We start from the raw sequence: 23609 nt of genomic DNA on the forward strand, positions 1-23609 counted from the left end.
TAATTATTTCTGGGAAGAGGGAAACTTGATGAATTGCCTCCATCAGAATGGCTTGATCAATCTGTGGAGAGTATTCTTAATCAGTAATTGACTGGGGACAGCCCAGACCACTGAGGGGGAGTGTCACCCCAAAGCACAGGAAGCTAGTAAAGCAGCCTTCTTCCAGGGCCTCTGAGTTCTTGCCCTGAATACCCTTTATGGTGGACTACAACTGTAGGCTGAAATTAACCCCTTACTTCCCAGTTTACCTTTGTTCATGGTGTTTTATCATAGAAATAGAAGGCAAATCAAGAGTAATTTTATTGTTTTTTGTTTGTTTTTAAGATGGGCTCCTTTAGAATTCCTGAACTGAATTGAAGTAATCTGTCTTCCCTTGCCACAAAAGTTCTGGGGCTTCAGGCATTTGACCATCTTTAAACTCTGTGACGTTTTCCAGTTTGCAAATATTTTTAAGTAATTGTTTTAAAATCAAAAAGTTCCAGAGCTGAAAGTACGAAGCATAGAAATAAGGTTCTAGGGGTTGGGGATTTAGCTCAGTGGTAGAGCGCTTGCCTAGCAAACGCAAGGCCCTGGGTTCAGTCCCCAGCTCCGAAAAAAAAAAAAAAGAAAGAAAGAAAGAAAGAAAAAGAAATAAGGTTCTAATATTTTTATGAGCTGTGTGACCTTTAGTAAGTTAACTGTTCTGGTTTATCAGTTCTGATACTAATAATCTTTTAAGGAAAGTTGTGAGAATTAACTGAAATACACGTCATTGTCTCTACCATACTGAAAGTACCCAATAAAAGATGGTTTCTCTTTAATGTCAAACAATCAGCACTGCAAAACTCAAACACTGCGTCATAACCTGTAGTTTTTCCACTTTTCCTCAACCTAAAGGTTGAAACCTAAAGATAATTAATTAAAATGGAAAAATTAAAAGGATGAGAAGAATGTGCACTTTACTTTGTTGCCCAATCGAAAAAGCCCTTCGTTTCAGCCTACAATCTTAGCCGCAACTGATTTCCTGGCTTTGCCAGGGAAGAAACCATTCTCTTTAACCCCAATTTCCCAGCGGTTCAGTGAGGGTGCGCATGAAATTAAATGTCCCTTCTCGGCCACCATAGCTCTGTTCTCTCCCACCCACCATCTCCACCCAGCACCAGTGCACTTCTATTGGTTAAGCCTATTTGGCGCCAAAGAGAGGAGCTGGTTGCTGGTGGTGTGCGACTCTGAACAATAGCAGTGCCGCGACCTAGGAGCCCAGCGAACATTTGGGGGTGACTTGGCAGTTGACGGGACCACAGGACCCAGGCGCATCCGTCATGTTCTGTGAAAAAGCTATGGAGCTTGTCCGCGAGTTACACCGCGCGCCGGAAGGACAGCTGCCGGCATTCAATGTGAGGAGCGGCGGCCGGGCAGGGGCGTGTCGAGGGCTAGGGCGGGGCTTTAGGGCGGGGCCTCATGTCTTGGGGGCGGGGCCTATGCCTGCTGTTGCTTACTGGAGACTTTTTCTCAAGTGTTAGTTGCTGGCTTAACTTGGCCTCCCTGCTGGATTCCGAGATCGGAAACAAAAAGTTTGAAACGGGGCCAAATTGTAGCAAGAAAAAGAAGACTCATACTTATGTTACCTATTGATTTGGTGACTTTCCCCATTTGAGTGCTACTTGTTTGTTTGTTTTTTGTTTGTTTGTTTTTGAGACAAGTCTTCATGTTGTTCAAGCTGACCTGGAACTCTATTTAAACAAAACAAAACAAAACAAAAGTCATGTGTATGCGCCTCACTTGCATGAAGGTGCTTCATGGAAGCCAGAAGAGGGTGTGAGATCCTCTGGAACTGGGGTTATAGGTGGTTGTGGAGACTGGGAACCCACATCCTCTGCAAGAGCAGAAAGTACTTTTAGCCAGAGCCATCTCTCCAGCTCCACATACATCTTTATAGCCAATAGCATCTTGACATAACCCCAGAAGTTCTGGGGATTGCTATGGAGCTGTGTCCCAGCTTCATCCTTGGGAAACCACAGATTTGATTTCCTGGCTTGTAGAGTATTGCCCTTTTTTACATGTATCCGGGCTCAGACTGCTAAGAGCTGACACATCTATAAAGGGCCTGATGCTGTGTGAAGGGCCATGTGGAATCATGTAGAATGCAGTCTTGGTATCTGGTGTCTTTTGCTCAGTATAATGTATTTGAGACTATTCTTAATATTCAGTAGTTCAGTTGTCTTATTTTAAAGATTTTTAAATTTTGCGTGTATGAATGTTTTGCATGCATGTATATATGTGGCAGCGTGCATTCCTGGTACAGAGAGGTCAGAAGAGGTCAGTGGATTCTCCTGGAACTGGAGTTATAGACAGTTATGAATCACTCTGTGGGTGCTGGGAATCGAACCTGGGACTGAATAGTGCCCTTAACCACTGAGCCATCTCTCCAGCCCCTATTGCACTTTTCAAATGGCTATTCATTTTATCTTTTAAAAATACACATACAAATATAAAGTTGCCCATTTTAACTTAGTGTAGGCTCCAGGGCCACTCATTACAACCACGTTGCTGTTAAATCTTCCTCACTGTTTGCAAAACCATTTCATTACTCCAGCAGAAACTTTGTGACCTTTAAGCAGCAATGCCCAGTTCCCCTTCTCTCACAGCTCCTGATAATCACTTTTCTTTTGTATTTACTTACTTATGTGGGTAGGCACATGTATACCGTAGCACAGGTGTGGAGGTCAGGGACAACTTGAGAGTTGTCCTTTTGCTGTGTGAGTTACAGGAAGGAGACCATCAGGCTAGAAAGCAAGTACCCTTACTACTGAGCCATCTCACCTGCCCTCATTTCTTTGAAGACAGTTTCACTATGTTCTTAAGGCTGGCCTCAACTTGAGATAGTCCTTCCATTTGCTGGCATTGATTCTAAGCCTGCACTGCTGTGTCTGGCTACATTGCTTTTCTGTGTTTGAATTTGCTTGGCCTAGTATTCTTGATAAGGAGACTCAGACTATCCTCCTTTTGTGTCTGGTGTCTCTGGTTTAACATGGAGTTTTCAGGGTCTACCTATATTGTAGTATGTGTCGGTATTCATTCCTTCTCATAGCTAAATTACATTCCACTGGGTGGTATATCACATTGAGCTCATCCTCTCCATCAGTTGTTGGTCCTTTGAATTAGTTTTGCTTTTTGACTATTTTGAATCATTCTGCCAAGAACATTTGTGTAAAGTCCAGTCAGTGTATGCTTGTAATTCCAGGACTTGGAGTGTTGAGCCAGGAAATTTAATGTGAGTTTGAGGTTAGCTTGGGTCACATAATTCTAGTAAGACCCTGTCTCAAGAGAACCAATTATGAAACTCTAAGAATAAAAATAAAATCAAACACAACAAAACTGCTTGTAAGTTTTTGTGTGAGTTAGAGATTTAGCTCAGTAGTAGTGTAGGGAATAACAAAGAGAAGGAGAGAAAAAGAGAGAGAGAGAGAGAGAGAGAGAGAGAGAGAACGAACGAGAACGAGAGAGAACATAAACCTAGTTGAGTTTCTGGGTCATATGGTAGTTCTGTTTAGTTTTTTTCTGGTGCCAGGTATAGATAGAGCTCAAGGTATCTTGCAAGGTAGGAAAGTGTGGTGTATATCTGGGCTGGAGAGATGGCTCAGCGGTTAAGAGCACTGATTGCTCTTCCAGAGGTCCTGAGTTCAATTCCCAGCAACCACATGGTGGCTCACAACCATCTGTAATGAGATCCGATGCCCTCTTCTGATGTGTCTGAAGACAGCTACAGTGTACTTATATATAATAAATAAATAAATCTTTGGTTTTTTTTTTTTTTTGGAGCTGGGGACCCAAAATAAATAAATCTTAAAAAAAAAAAAATAGGTATGTCTATGTAGTGCCTGAAGACCTTGAACTCCTGGGGTCTTCCTGCTTGGCATCTTGAGTTCAGGAACTACTTGGCCCATTCCTTTGAACAGTTTGAACAGCTATGGAGCGGATTTCCACAGGGCTGTACTTTATGTTCCTTGCCAGCATCTGTAGCTATGAAAATATTGTGAAGCTTGTTGTTTTTTTGGTAAGGTATTTAAATGAAAGATAATACAGATTGAAATTAATAGGGGAATCAATGGACCTATATTAATATCAGTTTATACATTTCAGGAGGACGGACTCAGACAAGTTCTGGAGGAGATGAAAGCTTTGTATGAACAAAACCAGTCAGATGTGTAAGTTGTGATAATATCGATGTTTTAAAAATAAGAAATGACATGTTAAAACCAGAACCTTATATCTCTTTGGGGATGTACTGTTTTGTGTCGTTTTAATTCTCTGAATCTGTCTTATCCTGCTTGTACAAGTGAGCACAGGACTAAAACTTAAAGTTTTCTGCTACTGTGGTTGGACAGTGCTTCATGTGTGTTAGACGCTTACTGCGTCTTCATGATGCATCGTGATGTGTAATTCTAAGTTGAAAGAACTGAAGTAGATTTAAAAAGGTGAGACAGGAGCAGATAAAGACCACAATGCAATTAAATACTTAGTTCCCACTCTTTGTTTTCATTAACAGATGCCTTAGTATGCTTCAAAGAGAGGGCCAGCTGGTCAGGAGCAGCAGTGACTTCTGACGGCATGAGTAGGCATGAGTAGAGTTCATCGAGAACCGGTGTCACATTTAGCAGGTCAATAAAGGGCTATAGGTGGAATATTTAAACTGGGCGTGGCAACTCATACGATGGAGAATCTGGACCTTGTCAATAGACTTCAAAAGCTGCCATCGCGTGATCAGATAAAAACAGGTGCTGCAAGCGAGGTCAAAGCTGAGGTAGTACAGCCTTGGTGTCCCTGCCCCCCACTCTGAGAACAGGGTTCCTTGTTATAGTCTCGACTGTCTTAGAATTCACTCCGTAATGTAGGGTCCTCAAAATCAGAGATCTACTTGCCTCTGCCTCCCAAGTGCTGGGACTAATGCCCAATAACAGTCAGAGTCTTAACTAGAGAGGTCTATAAATTACTTGGGTGTAGAAATTAATAATATGGGGCACCCAAAATGAAAGGAACACAATACATACCGATATCAGAAAATCTTTACCAGTAGAACAAGGAACTGAACATCAGGGCTGTGGTAAATGTGGGTCAGATGTCAAGTCTTGAACTCAATTCTCCAGAGTTGTTTATTAATCCATTTGATGGACATGCACCAAATAAAGTTGCATTGACAAATGTTTCTGGTATTTCCATGGTAGATAACACTGTCTAGATTTCTGTTCCTGACTTTACTGTTAGGAGACAGATACTAAGTACACACATGTCAGGATGGGAGATGCTCTAAGGGCAGGCCATGGAAGAGAATAGTGCTAGGAGACAGTATAGGGCGTAACTTAAATTGAGGACTTGAGAGATTTCTTTAAGGAAACGACATTTTAGCTGAGGCTTTGAGAATTAGATTTTATTCACAGCAACAGTCAGGGTGGGCAGAGACCATCCAGACCTTGGCCCCGACAAATCCAACGATCATGAAGAGACAATTAAGTACTCAGCAAACTGCATTTAAAGACCAAGGGGGCTGGAACTTAGCAGGAGAGAAGGTGGTATCAGATGAGATGTTTGTGTACAGGGTAGGCAGTCTTTGTTTTGAGGCCATCCTGGCTGCCGCATGTATTTAACGAGCAGAGAGGAGGGGGCACAGTGGTAAGTCAGGTCATTTAAAAAGTGACCTGGACTATAATAAACAGAATAAAAATATATTTTGGAGTTAGCTTACTGTGTCTTGGTCCAGTAAGGGACTGAATTTTCTGTACTCTCTAGCTGCACTCTGTGCAAATTACTGATCCTGAAATTTGTCACTGACTTTGTTAAATTCTCTTTGGGGAGGTGACCATTGTTTCTGGTTAAAATTATCTGTGAGGGGGACTGGAGAGATGGCAGTGGTTAAGAGTACCAGCTGCTCTAGAGAACACCCACACGGCAGTTCACAATGGTCTCTAACTCTCTTACTGGGGATCTGACACCCTCTTCTGACCTCTATGGATGTGGTACAAATACCCAAACATATAAGATTAAAGAGAAAGTTAGTTAGTTAGTTAGTTAGTTTGTTTGTTTGTTTGTTTGTTTTGAGACAGGGTTTTTCTGTGTGGCCCTGGCTGTCCTGGAACTCTCTGTAGACCAGGCTACATCTGACTCCCAAGTGCTGGGATTAATGATATGCACCACCATGACCCAGTTCAAATAAAAGGATTTTTAAGAATAAAATAAAATAGGGCTGGTGGAATGACTCAATGGATAGAGGTTCTTGCTATTAAGCTTGATGATTTTAGTTTAATTCCCAGGACCCATGGTGAAAGGAGAGTGAAAGTTGCCATCTTATCTGTTCTCTACATGAATTGCATGAGCAGAAAAATAAATGCAATGAAAGAATTTAAGCAAAGGGGTTGGGGATTTAGCTCAGTGGTAGAGCGCTTGCCTAGGAAGCGCAAGGCCCTGGGTTCGTCCCCAGCCCGAAAAAAAAAAAAAAAAAAAAAAAAAAAAAAAGAATCTCTTTTAGGGTTGGGGGATTTAGCTCAGTGGTAGAGCGCTTGCCTAGGAAGCGCAAGGCCCTGGGTTCGGTCCCCAGCTCGAAAAAAAAAAAAAAAAAAAAAAAAAAAAAAAAGAATTTAAGCAAAAAAATGCAATAAAAAAATTAAGAACAGCTTTGTGAACAGAAATGAATCCCTCCACCAATCATGTGTAAATGTACAGAGTTTGACGTGTGTTTTCTAAATTATTCTGCTATTGAATTTAGCTAATCTTTTGAGGAAAGATCACATTTTGTAGTTCAGTCTTAGCTAAAGCTTTCTGCCCTGCCTTGTTTCCCAGGTGCTGGGATTGCAGACATGGTGCCACCATGCCCTGCTAGTCCATATGTATTGTACTGGTTCCTTATAACCCAGGAATTATATCCTTACATTGCAAGCAGTTGTAAGGAATGTGGGAAATTAGCCTGACCTCCACAGAGTGGCAGAAGTGTGTAGAATGGCGGCTCCATGTGGGGAGTAGTTCTGTGCTAGGGCACTTGCCTATCATGTTTGGGGCCCTGGGTTTAATCTCAAGCACCACGAAAACAAAACAATCTAGATATTCAGAGACACATACAAGGTTTCACTACTTTATGTAGGCTGGGATGACCCTGAATGCAGATTTTCTGACTCTGCCCCTAAATGCTGGGATTAAAGGAGTGCCCTACCACACCCAGTTCTGGCTTTTTATCTTTTAATATACTAATGAAAGCACGGGCAGGGAGGAAGCTACCCCGCTCTGGTTAACCAGTTGTGAATAGACAAAGCAAGCATATCAGTCAGCCATTCCTGCTTTTGAAACTTTTACCTATATCTGTTTCTTGTTCCTTACATGTCCTTATCAGGAATGAAGCAAAGTCAGCTGGACGAGGTGATTTGATACCAACCATCAAATTTCGGCATTGTTCTTTGTTAAGAAACAGGCGCTGCACGATAGCATACCTGTGAGTGTCTTGGGTTTTGCTTGGGGTGTCAGGGAACCTAGGAGGGCTTCTGATGTAATTTGGTTTCTCAGTGGGAAGGAAGGAAGAAAATAGCTTTTATTGTTCTGTTTTATGTTTTTTTTTTAAAGATTTATTTATTTATTATATATAAGTACACTGTGGCTGTCTTTAGACACCAGAAGAGGGCATCAGATCCCATTACAGATGGTTGTGAGCCACCATGTGGTTGCTGGGATTTGAACTCAGGACCTCTGGAAGAGCAGTCAGTGCTCTTAACCGCTGAGCCATCTCTCCAGCCCCCGTTTTATGTTTTTTGTTTGGTTTGTATGTTTGCTTGTTTTTGAGACTGGAGTAACCAAGGATGACCTTGAACTCACAAAGATCTACTTTTGCCTCTTGAGTGCTATAACATCATTATAGTCACCCTTGGCTTTAAAAAATAATTTTTTTTTTAAATTATGAAACAGTAGTATAATCATGAAAACAGTAAGAATAATATAGCTTTCCTTGTGGAACGTAGTTTTTAGATCTTAGTGTTTTGTCACATTTACTTCATTGTGTGCTTTCTTCTCTCAAGATTTATTTATTTATTAATTATAGTGTTCTGCCTTCATATATGCCTGCACACCAGAAGAGGGCCCCAGATCCCATTACAGATGGTTGGGAGCCACCATGTGGTTGCTGGGAATTGAACTCAGGACCTCAGGAAGAGCAGCCAGTGCTCTTCACCTCTGAGCCATCTCTCCAGCCCCTGTGTTCTGTTTTTATGCTGTACTGGTTTGGAGAATCATGACAGCTCATTACTGAATTCATAATAGTTTTCTTCTCTGAGCAGCAGGTTCCTCATGGCCTTTGTAACCACTGCACATATTGTCACATTTGGAGAAATAAACAATGCCTTGTGGTATCTGTCAGGTCGAAACAGGGTCTCCTATAGTCCTGGCTGACCTTGAACTCATAGAGATCCTTCTGTCTCTGCTTCTAAAATTTTGGGAATAAATGCATGGACCACCACACCCAGCAAGCTAGACAGTTCTTATGCTCATTTTTTTCTGTTGTCCCAAAGATGATTTCTGTGGATGTCTTTCTATCAGTAGCCAAAGTCCACATGCTCCATTTAGGGTTTTTTTTATGGTTCCATGTGGAGAAGTTTAACAAAATGAAGAGACAAGGGAGAGGGACGAGAGAGAGAAGAAGAGGTTTTTGTGAGTCTTGAGTCTTTTCATCATAACATCTTTGACCCTTTTATTCTTATGCCATCTAATCTCATGTCCTAGGTATGACCGGTTGCTTCGGATTAGAGCACTCAGGTGGGAATATGGGAGTGTCTTGCCAAATACTTTACGATTCCACATGTCTGCTGAAGAAGTAGGTTAACACTATTCAATTGTATTGAACTGTTATGCTCTCGAATAGTAGTTATCAGTGTTCCTTTGTTTTCAATGTCCACCCATCAATTTCTAACTTGGACTAATTTCTTATATACTTATATAGGGAGTAATTCTAAGTACCATGAGAAAACTTTAGTATTTAACAAGATAGAGTCCCAATATGTTATTTATGAGTGATCCATCTTTGGGATTAAAAGCTGGTATTATTACTTGGGTGTTTTCTATATAATATGTGCATATATATATATATATATACACACACACACATACATTATAATCAACATTACAAATTCATATTGGTAATAAGTCTTGATTGATCCAGTAATTAAGGCATAGGATTACTCCAGATATTGGACTGTAGTCAGATAAACTTAAATCCTGACTGTTTAAGAACTGTCTATCTCAAGTAAGTAACTTGACCTCTCTCTATACCTAAATATTCTCTTCTTTAAAAATAGAGGTTTGAAGGACTTCAGACACTAATTGGCTGAAGTTAGACCACACTTCACCTAAGTCTTCCATAAGATTTTCCCTTACTTTAGACAACAGTTACAAGTTTAGATGTCCCATGATTCCTATTGGTTCAGTACTTCACCAGAATGAGTCACAAAACTCAAGAGTATCATTGTACTTCACACTTAAAGTCTTGAAGCCAAATGGATACAAAGCAAAGTGGATGTAGATTGGAACCAGCCAGACAAGGCTCACAAGGCAAGGGTTGAAAGGGTTGAAGACGCTAAGCTTCTGCTATTGTATCCTTGTAGATCAGAGCTTGGTATCCTCTTGACACATTCCATGGTGGAGCACATAACATTGTCATCCAGGTCGTCTTTTTTTTGGGGGGGGGGTTCTTTTTTTTGGAGCTGGGGACCGAACCCAGGGCCTTGCGCTTCCTAGGCAAGCGCTCTACCACTGAGTTAAATCCCCAACCCCTATCCAGGTCGTCTTATACAGCAGTGGTGTCTAAGTGGTTGAGGTTTTATACTCTAGAGACATGACCATTGAATTACCAGCCCTGTCACTGAGCTCAGTCTTCTCCCCTCCCCTCCCTGGAGGTCACGCTGTTAGTGAAGTCCAGAGCCCAGTCCAGCCTCCACTCTGTGTCATTAGGTTAGCACAAACCAACCAGGGTCCACTATGAGTCATCTCGTTAGCAAGGCACTCCCGATACATCTCTGCATAAGTGATGTGATTTCTGTCCTTAACTCTATTTGCATACTGTACCACATCTATTGATTTGTGGGTGTTGAACCAACCTTTTGCCTTGGAGTGAAGTCAACATGGTCATGGTCTGGTCTTAATGTGTTTTTGAATTCTGACAAGAAGTTTTTGTGTCTATGCCCATCAGGGAAGTTTGACTATAGTGTTCTTTGTGTGTGTGTGTGTGTGTGTGTGTGTGTGTGTGTGTGTGTGTGTGTGTGTGTCATGGTAATGCTGGCTTTGTACAGTTTGTCATTGTTTCTTTTCTTCTATTACAGAAGGGTTTAATAGTATCAGTGTTAGCTCTTGGAAAGTTTCGTAGAATTGACAGCGAGCCTATCTAGTCCTGGGGCTTTTCTTTGGTTGGTTGGGAGGCTTTTTATTGTTGGTTCAGTCTTTGGTTATAACAGGCTTGTTTCTTCTTGAGTTTCTGGGAGAAGGGAAGGTTATATGTGCCTAGGAATTGACTCATGTTTTAAATTGAGTCTATATATTAGTTTTTCATTTCAACTGCATTAATTTCTGCTCTGATCTCATTTTCACCTCTTACTGCACTTGGGTTTAGACAGCTCTTATTCTCCTAGGACCTTAAGGTGCACTGCCAGGTAATTTACTTGATATCTTAATTTTCAATATAGGTGCTTATAGCTATCATTTTTCCTCTTAGAACTGCTTTAGCTGTGTACCAAGGGTCTTGGTAAATTGCACTCTTGTATCATTTGATTCTAGGAAATTTTCAGTTTCTTCCCCAATTTCTTCAAAATGACATTAAGTCTCCAAGTACTTGTGTGGTTTCAGTATTCTTGTTGACTTTTAGTTTTATTGCATTAATTAGATAAGACACAAAAAGCTATTTAGATTCTTGGTTTGTTTTTTTTTTTAAGATTTATTATATATATATATGAGTACACTGTAGCTGTCTTCAGACACACCAGAAGAGGGCATTGGATTCCATTACAGATGGTTGTGAGACATCATGTGGTTGTTGGGAATTGAGCTCAAGTCTCTGGAAGAACAGTCAGTGCTCTTAAACACTAGACCAGCTCTCCAGCCCTCTCTCGTATTTTTTTTTTTTATAAATTATTTTATATTTTCTAACATAAACCACAAATTGAACCACAAATCCAGTTCCCCACTACAGTGAACAAAGACCACAGACCACTACCCTAGTGGAAGGCAAGTCTACTCTTTCCAGCCAGAGACTGTTAGGTGCCCACTGAGAGAGAGGCAGGCAATCAGATGCCAAACACAGCAGGCACCTACAGTGGTCTTCATCCTGGATAGTGTGAGTAAAGTTCTCAGACTGGCACTTAAAAGATTTGGTCAAAGTGGGTAAAAGACACCAACGAAAAAGGCCTTTTACCAGACTCTTGGTCTGTGGAACAGAGCAAACATCTGCCTAGATGGTTACACTCTGCAGGAGGCAGATGAGGAGGAGGCAGGGCTGGCAGTTATTTCTTCTTCCATTAGTAGTCCCTTACAGGCTACGGTTCTTTCCTGCTCTCTGCAGGTAGAGAGGCCCCAAAGATCCTGGCTAGTAGCCCTCTGTTGGATCGGGCCTGGTCCTGGACGGTGGCCAGCTGAGCTCCTTCCGGCCCTCCGGGCCATGCTGCTTTCTGGGCCCTCAGCTCCTGCTCTGTGGGATGTTGAGTAAATAAATGTCCAGGAGCTATTTGGTTGAGTAGCATCCCCATCAGCTGCAAGGAAGCGTTGTGCCTGTTTGTGCCTGTTCTACGTTTCGAAGATAGAAATCAGTCTCTCGTTTTGCTTGGGCAACCTCTGCTCTCTGGTGTTGCCTTCGTACCTGGCGCTCAAAGGCAAGGTGTTCACTGAGGTGGGGCCAAGTAAAACGATGCAAATGCTTGAGGTTCCACGGGTCATAACGGAAGGGACTGCACTTGCGGGCACCCATGGGCGTGTTATGTAGACGAGCTGCCACTCGCTTGTGTATGCCCTTGTCTCGGAACTCCACCCAGCCTTTGGTATAGTCCTTGCTGTATTTAGCTCCCTTCTTTCCTCCTGCAGCCGTGGCTGCCTTCTTTTTGAGTCTCACAAAGCGATCCTCAGCTTGGAAGAAAACGCGTCCCACCTCACAGTAGGTGCTGAGCAGGTTGCGAACGTGCAGGGACCGGAATCGCGGCGCGGGACCTGGCCCAAGTACACAATACCCGGAACTACCTTCTTCTTGCTGCCATTGCAGGACGCTTCCTCGGCCTCGTCCCGCTCCTCCGCCGCCTCTGCATTCACCTCTTCCTCTTCCTCCATCGCCGCCTTTGCTCCTCCACCAGCTTTCCTGCTTTCACCCCTCTCTCATGTTTTTTAAGACTTGATTTATGGCCCAGAATGTGAGCTCTTTTCCAGAAGCTTATGGGCTGCCGAGAAGAATGTATATTCTTTACCTATTAGATAGATGGTCTCTGTAATTCAGATAAGCTCATTTGATCTGTGGTATAGCTTGACTTTTTAGATTTACTTTATATATATGAATGGTTTGCCAGCATGTATGTATGGACACCATGTGCATGCCTGGTGCCCTTAGGGGTCAGTAGATGGGGTCAGCTTCCCTGGAACTGGAATTACAAATGATTATGAGCCACTGTGATGATGCTGGGAACTGAACCTCAGCCCTCTGCAAGAGCAACAAGTGTCCCTCATCACTGAACCATGCAGCCCCTTCAGTATAACTGAAGTCAGAGGTTTCTTTGTTATCAAAATAGGTGTTGAAGCCACCTACTACTACCATATCAGGGCCTATGTGACTTTTATGGGCAGTCATCAATACTCGGCACCTCAACATATATTTCCAAGTTTATACCATCTTGTAATTCATTTTTCTTTGTATCTTTTTTTTTTGACATTTTGACAATAATATGTTACAGAGAGGTTCTTCTCTGGTCATGTGTCTTTAGGGTTCTAATGCCTCTTGTGCCTGGATATCTTGCTCTAGAGTTGGGAAATTTTTGCTATAATTTCATTGAGTAGAATCTCTCACTCTTTATCTTAACTGGGCTTGGACTCTTGAGTGCGTGCTCGAGTTCTCCATCATCTTCGTGGTGGTGCCTGGCTATAGTATTTCATCCTCTGCTCCATGGGATCTTTTTATTTTTAATTCATTGAGATTTTTTTTTATTAACATTACCACAACATCAGAGTCTTTGCTGACAGTTTCTTCAGAAGAAAACTACTGACTTTCATCCCAATTCATCCATTTTACTACCTTACCCTCTGTATTGCTGACTTTTCCTCTTTAGGTTTTGGATTGAATGAAACCATTCGTTTGTATCATCTTAGAAGACATTGCTCAGCCTTTACTAGAAAACATCTGAAATCACTATCGAGCATTTTGGAGGAACTAGTTTGCCACACTTTCTATTTCTGGTGTCTGTCTTATGATACACATTTCTCCTTGTCTGGATCTCTCTTCCTGTTTTATTTGGAGATCTTCTTTAAGGCTTAATCTCCAGTACTCTCTGTAAAGAGAAAGCGAGTTTCTGTAATAGCAACAACTATGAGGCCATTCAAGATGCAGAAATACACTTAAAACAGTGCATGCAGAAGTGAAACCGGCGAGGTTACGACAGCATATGGGACAAAGGTAATTTTTAGAGAGTGAGTGTGCAAATAGAAAATGAATGACATAAATGAAGATGACAGGGAAAAGGGAGAAATAGAAAAACAAGAAAGGGGAAAGAAGCCGAGTGAGGAAAATGTTATTCAGGGACAAGAGAAAGGAATTAGAAAACAAAAGAAAAATATCTCAGTCATGAAAAAGCTCAAAACCTGGCAAGTGTTAGGAGAATAAAATCCCTGTATAATGAGTATTTTTTTTTTTTTTTTGGTTCTTTTTTTCGGAGCTGGGGACCGAACTCAGGGCCTTACGCTTCCTAGGCAAGCGCTCTACCACTGAGCTAAATCCCCAACCCCTATAATGAGTATTTAACACCAGTACAGTAAGGTCAAAATATTCTAAATATATAGAGGGAGCTAGTCAAAGAGGAAAACATGGGGCAAAAAAGAAGAAAAAACCTGCCTAACAGTGAAAACGATCTATAAACCAAATTAGATGAATCACAAAAGCAAAACCAAACCTTTAAAACTGAAGGAAGATTGTGCAAGGGGCACAGATGATTGTGAGAGCCAGAGGGCTCTGCTGTGAGACTGTCTTCTAGAGATGACAAGGAAGCGTCACTCGTAATCCTTCAGCAGTGTGGTTCCCTAAACAAGACCCGAGAAAAGTCCCCACAAGTAGACTGCTAACAAAGACAGAGCCAAAAGTAGAAAGTGCGGCCAAGCCATGGGGCTCTATCCAGACAGAGCACCACAGGAAGGAGCTGACTCCCAGGGATGAGCTGCCTGGGTGATTAGCCAATCCAAATGGTTAGCTGTGAAATCACATACGTTCAAGTAACACTAAACAGACTGAGCAGATCTTATTATATACTTGTGTATAGAACACGTGTCTATAACAGTATGTATGTTTATATACACACAAACCATATATACACATATATATAATCATATATATAATTAAAGTAAAATACCATGGTTTTGAGGGAGCAAAGATGTTACATAGGAGGGATCAGAAGGAGGAAATGAAAGGAGGAAAATGATGTGATTATATTTTAATTTAAAAAGAAAAAAATTCATTTTTTTTTTGTTTGTTTGGGGTTTTAGTTTAAGGTTTTTTGCGGCTGGGTTTGTGTAGACCTGGCTGTCTTGGAACTCTGTAGATTCCAGAAACCCGTAAGAGTTTATTTATTTATATTTTTGTTTTTGTTTTTCAAGACAGGAATTCTATTTGGAGCCCTTACCTGTCCTGGAGGTCACTCTGTAGACCAGGCTGGCCTTGAATTCACAGTGATCTGCCTGCCTTTGCCTTCTAAGTGTTGGGATTAATGGTGTATGCCATCACCAGCCCAGCTGTTTTCTTTCAACAAATAAAGTAAAAATATCAAGGCATGGTAGTGCTCACATTTAATTCCAGCACTCAGGTGCAGAGGCAGGCAGATCTTTGTGGGCTCAAGGCTAGCTTGGTCTACATAGCAGGTTCAGGGAGAAACTCTGTCTCAAAAAACAAACAGACTGGGTGATGGCGCAGGCCTTTAATCCCAACATTGGCAGAGGCAGGTGGATCTCTGTGTATTCAAGGCCAGCCTGAGCTACAGAATGAGTAGTTCCAGGACAGCCAGGGCTACACAGAAACCCTGTCCCCAAAACCAAAACCAAAACCACCAAAAAACAACCCACTAATCCCACCAAAGAGGTAAAATGTATAAGTAACACTAAATAAGAGTACCAAAAAGAATAAAAGGTGAGGGGAATTCTCCAGGGTTTGAGAGAAAACACAGATAAGGCACTAGAGTACCTCTGGCCATTTCTGAGGTCCTCAGATATTGGAACTTGCCAGTTCCATTCATGTGGACAGGGTCAGCTGAGCTGTGGGCCTTTGTCTTCCCTGGCTTAGCCATTTGCCTCATCGACTTACATACTTAGACACATACACACACACACACACACACACACACACACACACACACACACACACACCAGGAGAAAAGAGCAAAAGCCTGCAGGAGCAGGTTTCACTGAGCAAGCTCCAGTGCAAAAAGAACTCACTCATTCCGGATGAAAAATAAGTTCCAGCATTTATTGTGTAGAGAAAGAAAAAAATTTTCTACCTTTATTGCTAAATGAATTAAATTCAAGTGTGTAAGAAAAGCCTGCCTGCTGCTTTCTGCTCTCGGCAGCTCCTTCTGCTCTCTGTTTCTGCTCTCTGTCCTAACCTGCATCTCCTCGGCCCTGGTGTATTCCGCTATGTTCTGCTGTCTCTTCCTCTGTTTTGCTTCTACTCTGCTTCTCTTCTGTTCTCCTTCTGCCTCCTTAATGTCATTGTTCCTAGTTTTTTGTACTTTTTTAGGAGAATAGATCACATGGTATTCCAAGCATCTCTCCTTAAAAGTTCACAAGTTCAAACATAAATCAAACCATAAATAAGAAGTAACAACCAAGATGTTTACTTGTGTTTCCATTAAGACTAGTTATCCAGGGCTGGAGAAATGGCTCGGTGGTTAAGAGCACTGACTGACAAATACAGAAGCGAATGCTAGCAGCAAACTGAGAACGGGGTCCCCATTGGAGAAAGTAGAGAAAGGATCGAAGGACTAAAGGGGTTTACAACCCCATATGAACAACAATACCAACCAACAAGAGCTCCCAGGGACTAAACCACTACCCAAAGACTACACATGGACAGACCCATGGCTCCAGCTACATGTGTAGTAGAGGATGGCCTTGTGCACTAATGGGAGGAGAAGCCCTTGGTTCTGCCAAGGCTGGACCCTCAGTGTAGGGGAATGTCAGGGCAGGGAGACGGGAAGGGGTGGGTGGTTGGGGAGGGGGAACGCCTTCATAGAAGCAGGTTTATGGATGGGAAACTGGGAAAGGGGATGATATTTTAAATGTAGGTAAAAAAATATCCAATAAAAAAAAGTAAAAAAAAAAAAGAGAGAGAGAGAGAGAGAGAGCACTGAGTGCTCTTCCAGAGGTCCTGTGTTCAAGTCCTAGCATCTACATGATGGCTCATAACTATCTGTAATGGGATCTGATGCCCTCTTCTGGTGTGTCTGAAGAAATTGATAGTGTACTCACATATTAAATTAAATAAAATTAAATAAATAAATAAGTAACTACTAAGACTGGTTATCTAGCTAGTTATCATTATCTGCCACTAGCTCCACAGGTTCGTTTAAAGTTAAAAACTATAATTTTAAGTTAGCATGTTTCTATCACGAGGCAAATCATCTGGATAATGTCTTATTAGTATTGAAGCTTTATATAGATAAACCCAGCTAATATTTTATCTTCTGTCCTTGCACCAACAATAAATTGCTCCTTTTTTTTTTTAAGATTTATTTATTTTATTTATGTGAGAGCACTGTAGCTGTCAGATACACCAGAAAAGGGCATCAGATCCCAGATGGTTGTGAGCCATCATGTGGTTGCTGGGAATTGAACTCAGGACCTCTGGAAGAGCAGTCATTGCTCTTATCCACTGAGCCATCTCTCCAGCCCAATTGCTCCCTTTTTTTTTTTTTTTTTTTTTAAAAAAAACAACCGATAGTTAATAGTTTTACAGCCTAAAGAAATATACTCCTTAATTGTAAATCTGTCTATTTTCTATCTTAGTGCAAATAGCCAGTGACATGTGAAGGCGAGCAGAGTTCTACTTGCAGTTTTCATGTTACAGACGGCTCTGATTGCAGCCCTTCTTACAGAGTTCGATAATTACTAATATAAACGTAGGAATTCTTGTAGAGTCATCATTAGGAATTAAGAAATCCGGCTGGAGAGATGGCTCAGCGGTTAAGAGCACTGACTGCCTTTCCAGAGGTCCTGAGTTCAATTCCCAGCAACCACATGGTGGCTCACAACCATCTGTAAAGAGATCCGATGCCCTCTTCTGGTGTATCTGAAGACAGCAACAGCTACAATAATATTATATAATCTATATAATAAATAAACAATGATAAAAAAGGAATTAAATCATCTACTTGTTTGTAAAACATCACTACAAGACAGAACAACTTTGTTGATCTTCAGAAAGCCTGTCTAATAGGGTGAGCTAAAGCTCAGAGATTGTTAAATGAACTTAATAATGACAGGAAAGGTGTATCAACAGCAAGAAGCAATCCCAAGATCTAGCCTCTCCGGCCTTGCCCCCAGAAGCTCATTCATAGCAGTCCATGGTGAACCATCTCAGTAAAGTCACCTGCCAGCCTTCAGCCTCTCCCAGATGGGATCTGACAGTTGCTCAGACCATACTGCCTAAGTATCTGACATCTACCAGAGCTCTCTTTACTGTGGTAGTTGTGATTGCTTTGTCAACTTGACACAACCTATAAATTCCTGGGAAGATGTCGCTGGGCCAGTGGGCATGTCTGTGGAGGATTTTCATAATTAACTGATGTGGGAAGATCCGGTCTTAGGATGTGTGGCTTTGAAATGGTACCTAGTTTGTGTAATCTTTCTTAAACTTTGGCAAATGACTATTTTCCTGTTCACAGATGGAGTGGTTCAACCATTATAAAAAGTCTCTTGCAACTTACATGAGGTCACTTGGAGGAGATGAAGGCTTGGACATCACACAAGATGTGAAACCCCCCAAAAGCCTATATATTGAAGTATGTATACCTACTTTAATAATAATACATTGTATTACCTTCTATCAAAGATAAAGATTTACTAGCTTCTCTTAAGAAGGAAAGAACTGAAACAAGACAAAAGAGCGAGAGGAAGATAGTTTCCACAGTCTTACGGATGGATACCTAAAATCTCATCAGTACACCCATTTTAGGAGTTTGGTCTTTGGTACCACAAATAGATGGCCACGGAAGAAAGTTTCTAAAGAGGTAGCAAGATCTATAGATTGAAAGATATGACATAAAACACAACGTGTAGCTCTGTCAGGTTCTAGTATCAACATGAAAACAGAAAAATATTCATGAAAGACTGAGAGATGTCTCTGGTTAAGAACACTGGCTGCTCCTGCAGAGGATTCAAGTTAAATCCTAGCACCAACATGGCAGCTCTCCGCCATCTGTAACACTGGTGACCCACGCCCTCTTCTGCCCCACTCGAATATTGTATATACATGTGGCATACAGATATGCATGCAGGCAAAACACCCATATATGTGAAATGAAATGAGAAAACATTAGAATATTCATGAGAAGATGATGAAATGCCTCCCTATTTTTCTTGATATCACTTAGTGCTGTCCCTTAAAAAAACAAAACTATCTACAAGTAATGTGTACTTAAGTGCAACTGCATGTCCCTTGGTATACCTGAGGACAGTTCTGGGAGTTGATTTTCTCCTTATTCTGTGAGATCAGGGGATGAAACTTGGGTCACCAGGCTTACACAGTAAGTGTTTTGCACTTTGCGCCATCTTGCCAGCCCAGATAATTCTTTTTTTTTTTTTTTTTAAGATTTATTCATTTATTATATGTAAGTACACTGTAGCTGTCTTCAGACACACCAGAAGAGGGCATCGGATCTCTTTACAGATGGTTGTGAGCCACCATGTGGTTGCTGGGAATTGAACTCAGGACCTCTGGAAGAGCAGTTGGGTGCTCTTAACCGCTGAGCCATCTCTCCAGCCCCAGATAATTCTTTACCATTGGGGATGTCGCTGTCAAAGACTGCCTTACTCCTCTACCTTCAACCAAGATCCTCTTTCAGTTTTGATAACCTAACTGCTTAAAGAACAAGGTTGAAGTGAAGGACAAACTGAGATGATTAGAATTATTTACAAATTAAAAGATCACTCAGTCCAACTTCACTTTTGCTTATTGGGGGCACCAAATGAAAGTTGTATTTTCATTTTCTACTGCTAAGAATACCCTGGAATGAATCTGGATATTGAAGAAAATTAAAAGAATCTTTTCCAAAATTAGGAATTGGTAAACTTAGCTAGCTGTGTCCTGTTCACATTACTGATATATGGGTGGGGTCTACAAAAGTGAGGCTGGAGTAGATCTAAATATTATATATATTTAATATTTATACACTACCATGTTCTTTTTGATTACTACCTATAATAATGTAAACCAGTTCTGGTGGGGCACAGCTGTACTCTTAGCCAGTCGGGAAGCCGACACAGTATGATCACTTGAGTTTAGAGAGCTGAGTTAGGGACTTACCGAGAAAACACAGCCAAGACCTTGTCTCAAAGAAAAACCAGAATGTTAATTTGTTCTTTCAGGTGCGGTGTTTGAAAGACTATGGGGAATTTGAAGTTGATGATGGCACTTCAATCCTGCTTAAAAAGAATAGTCAGGTAGTTTCTGTTGTCACTTACTTTAAACCTTGTTAAGAATGTATGTGTGAGTAGCCAGGTGTTGGCACACACCTTTAATCCAGCACTTGAGAGGCAGAGGCGGGTGGATCTCTGAGTTTGAGGCCAGCCTGGTTTATAGAGCAAGTTCTAGGCCAGCTAAGGCCACACAGAGAAAGCCTGTCTGGGGGGGACAAAAAAAGAATATGTGTATGGAAATGCTGAATTTGGTAGCAAAGTAATATCTCCTTGTGACATTCCTCTGTATCTCACACCAGTTCTGAATTTTTTCTAAATAATAAGACTTGAAGCAAATGTGTCATATAGCAAGAAAACATTAATTCATTTATTAAGCTGGTGCTTATATTTAATACTAATTATTTTTGTGAGTAATTATTATAATGGGCCTTATTCTAGTTAGTTGACAAATTATTTGGAGACTATTAAAGTGTTGAATTTGAGGCTTGGTAATCCCACCTGAGACAGGAGGACTGAAAGTTGGGGACCAAGCAGGTATGGTGGTACTTGCCTTTCATCCCAGCACTTGGGGAGGCAGAGGCAGGCAGATCTCTGTGCGTTCCAAGCCAGGCTGGCCGACATAGCAAGTTCAAAACCAACCTGGGCTACAAAAGAAATTCTAAGCCATCCCTGGCAATTTCGTGAGCTCTTATAAAAAGGTCTGGAGTTGTGCCTCACTGTGAAGCACTTGTCCAGTGTGCATGCAGCTGTAGGCTCACATCCACAGTACTAGAATAAGAAACAAAAGAATACTGGAGTAAGCCTTTCCTTGAAGTTTTGAAAATTCTTACATAACCATTTTTAGCTTATGCTTCATTCTAACCTTGTACTTTAGAGCAAGAAATTGTGGTGTAGATCAAGAACTTTTAAATACTTAATATGTAAGCAGAACAGCTTACTAGGACAAGATTATACTGGTCAAGTTTAGGAGAGTTGAGACTTCATATTACACAGTTCATTTTTGTCCTCTCCCCATTTTCTGACATGGCAGTACTGAGGGGAGAGGGCCTCCCAAGGGCCACCCTTTCTTCCCTGCCTGCCCTGCCATGTGGATGTTGACCAGTTGGTACCATGTTGTTGACATCCTGGAACAGAATGCTCTGACCATCTGTTCTCTGGCCAAGAGGATGACTGATCTGTTTTATTAGTGTGCAGGTGTCATTTTCCAAAGCCAGGTTTTTAGAACAGATTTCTAAGGCACCCTAAAATTGTTGTTAAACCAACCGTTCACTCCCGTGTGCCTCCTTAAACATAATGTATCAAAACCAGATGGTAGTTAGAATGCTTTAAAAAAAACAAAAACAAACAAGCAAGCAAACCCATGTTCTGGAGGTGCCAGGGGAACCTGCAGCAGCCAAAAGCCCAGCTGCCGTCAGAGTGAGATGAGCGGAAGCGCTGTTTCAGGTTGGGGTGGTTCTCTTGGGCTCTGGTTGATCTGCCCACTGTGTACTGAGGCAGTGAGGCCTGGACCTGTTGATCTGCTCCTGTGTGAACACGTGACAAGCCGGAACAACTTCTATTATCTTTATTTGAATCCTGTTTTCTACTGTTTAATGCTAAGAAATTTCTAAATGACTTGATCCTGGTCCAGCACGATGACATAGCAAGGAGAAGTGCCAGTACACAGGCCCAGTGACCTGAGTTTAGTCCCTGGATCCCATAAGGTGGCAGGAGAGAGGGTTGGCTCTCTGAGAACTGTCACACGTGCATGCATATTAATTAATTATCTGGCCACATCTAAGACTGACTATATATCTATACGGCTCATCCACTTAGTTCAGATACTAGTGGGGAAATACTTAACATGTATTCTTTAAAACTTTTAAATACAGTGTTAAAGGAACTGTCAAATGTATCATTGTGTATTTTCTTTTTTTTAAACATTTTTAATATTTTTTTAAAGATCAAATCATTTATTTTATGTATGTTAGTACACTGTAGCTCTCTCTAGACACATGAGAAGAGGGCATCGGATCCCATTACAGATGGTCGTGAGCCACCATGTGGGTGCTGGGAATTGAACTCAGGACCTCTGGAAGAGCAGTCAATGCTCTTAACCACTGACCCATTTTTTCAGCCTTTTATAATTTTTAAAAACATGGTGAATAAGGAGGTGGAGAGATGGCTCAATGGTTATACACACTTGCTGCTTCTGTGGAGGACCCTAGTCCAAGGTGACCCAGTGCCTTTTCTGGCCTCTGTGGGCACCAGGCACAGCTGTACACAGGTACATAGGTAAAATACTCATATACATAAAGTAAAAATGAGTAAGTCCTTTTCTTTTTATCAGTAGGGTTATTCTGTGTAACCCGCTGTCCTGGGATTCATGCTGTGGACCAGTCTTGCTTTAAACTCAGAGATCCACCTGTCTCTGCCTCATGCGTGCTGGGATTAAAAGCTTATGCCACCACCACTGGCAAAAAAATATATATATCTTAAGAATTGTGCAGTGACTTTTATAAAAATAAGAATGTCACTAGTGCTGGATTAGTGGATCAGTTGTGCTGGGCTGTAGCGGCACATCAGTTAGGTCAGCTGGTGACTACACAGCTGTACAAGCTGGTGAGGCATATAATTAGCTGTTGCTTTTTACTGATGCAAAAAATAATTGAGTTTTTCTCTCCCCCTCTCCTCTACTTCCTTTTACTTGCAGCACTTTTTGCCTCGGTGGAAGTGTGAGCAGTTAATCAGACAAGGAGTTCTGGAGCACGTGCTGTCCTGACTGTGTCCCATGAGGACAAGAGCAGGGCACTCCCGGCCTTGCCAGGTGTGAAGCTAAGCCAGCGCATAGCGTCCCCACCGGACCTCCCCCTCCTTGTTCTTAAACTTACAGACATGCATTAACATAACCGAGAGGGCCTGGGTCCAGCTCACTGTAGAGCGACTGCTTAGCATTTGAGAAACCCAAGAAGACTACACAAGAACTCTTGGCTCGGAGCATAATCTGCCAGCTCTTAAGCCTGTTACAGGCGGTGTCTCTAGTTATTCCATTCCCACAGTACATATTGTACTCTTATAATTGAAAATAAACAGTCTTCGGTTTGAATCTGCTTTCATACTGGGACTCCCTGGTAGCCCACCTTTGATTGTTTTTGGTAGCCTATGTTATGCATGCCAAAGGGCTGGGTTTCTGGAATACGTTTCTAGACTACTCTGTCAAGTAAAGGTGATAATTTATCACCAGGCTGTGGGAGGACACTGGAATTTGGTATTTTCTGCAGTGGTAGTTCAAAGCTGCTTGCAGGCTAGAGGGTACCAGTGTCATGGCTTTGTTCTTAAAATGGATGGAAACTAGACATTTTTCCCCCCCAAGAGTAGCAAATATTTATCCGGTGGGAAGTAAACATCTAGGGTAGGGGATAAATCTATACTTTCCTTAGCAGTAGAATAAGCCCCCAGGAAGGTTGCTTTGGCCAAGTGAAAGTTTCAGTGAGTGGAAGAGGATGCTGGGCCCTCAGCAGCTGAGGGAGGCTGGACAGTGCTGAGCAGGTTACAGCCCTGTGTGGACGAGCGGATCCCTGCCCTTCCCAAGAGGAGGGCCCAGAGGACACCTTGGCACTGCTGATGCTTTGCCTCAGCCCAGATTCAGCTGTCATTCTAGGTTTAGATTCTTGTTGGTTTGCTTGAGGCAGATCTGTGGAACCCTGGCTGTCCTGGAACTCACTATATGTTATAGGCTGGCCTTGAACTCAGAGACCCACCTGCCT

At 41.8% G+C, this 23609-nt stretch overlaps 1 protein-coding gene and 1 pseudogene across 1 annotated transcript; one reads left to right on the forward strand and one right to left on the reverse strand.

The window, feature by feature from the left end:
• Positions 1–1166: 1166 nt before the first annotated feature.
• Positions 1167–22966, forward strand: Gins1 (GINS complex subunit 1). Its single transcript, XM_032902391.1, has 7 exons — positions 1167–1376; positions 4123–4187; positions 7358–7456; positions 8734–8824; positions 18111–18227; positions 19813–19887; positions 22556–22966. Exons 1-7 carry the CDS (start codon positions 1302–1304, stop codon positions 22622–22624), a joined length of 591 nt encoding a protein of 196 aa, XP_032758282.1. The 5' UTR covers positions 1167–1301; the 3' UTR covers positions 22625–22966.
• LOC116899974 lies at positions 11514–12312 on the reverse strand (annotated as a pseudogene).
• Positions 22967–23609: the final 643 nt, after the last annotated feature.

This window comes from Rattus rattus, chromosome 5 (assembly GCF_011064425.1).
Source record: "Rattus rattus isolate New Zealand chromosome 5, Rrattus_CSIRO_v1, whole genome shotgun sequence".
Taxonomy (NCBI): domain Eukaryota; kingdom Metazoa; phylum Chordata; class Mammalia; order Rodentia; family Muridae; genus Rattus; species Rattus rattus.

Bases quoted from the DNA above. Each gene is read 5' to 3' on its own strand.
- Gins1 (XM_032902391.1), top strand. From the start codon at position 1,302: ATGTTCTGTGAAAAAGCTATGGAGCTTGTCCGCGAGTTACACCGCGCG. The intron at 1,377-4,122 runs GTGAGGAGCGGC...TATACATTTCAG, and splicing joins GACAGCTGCCGGCATTCAAT to GAGGACGGACTCAGACAAGT. The intron at 4,188-7,357 runs GTAAGTTGTGAT...TGTCCTTATCAG, and splicing joins GAACAAAACCAGTCAGATGT to GAATGAAGCAAAGTCAGCTG.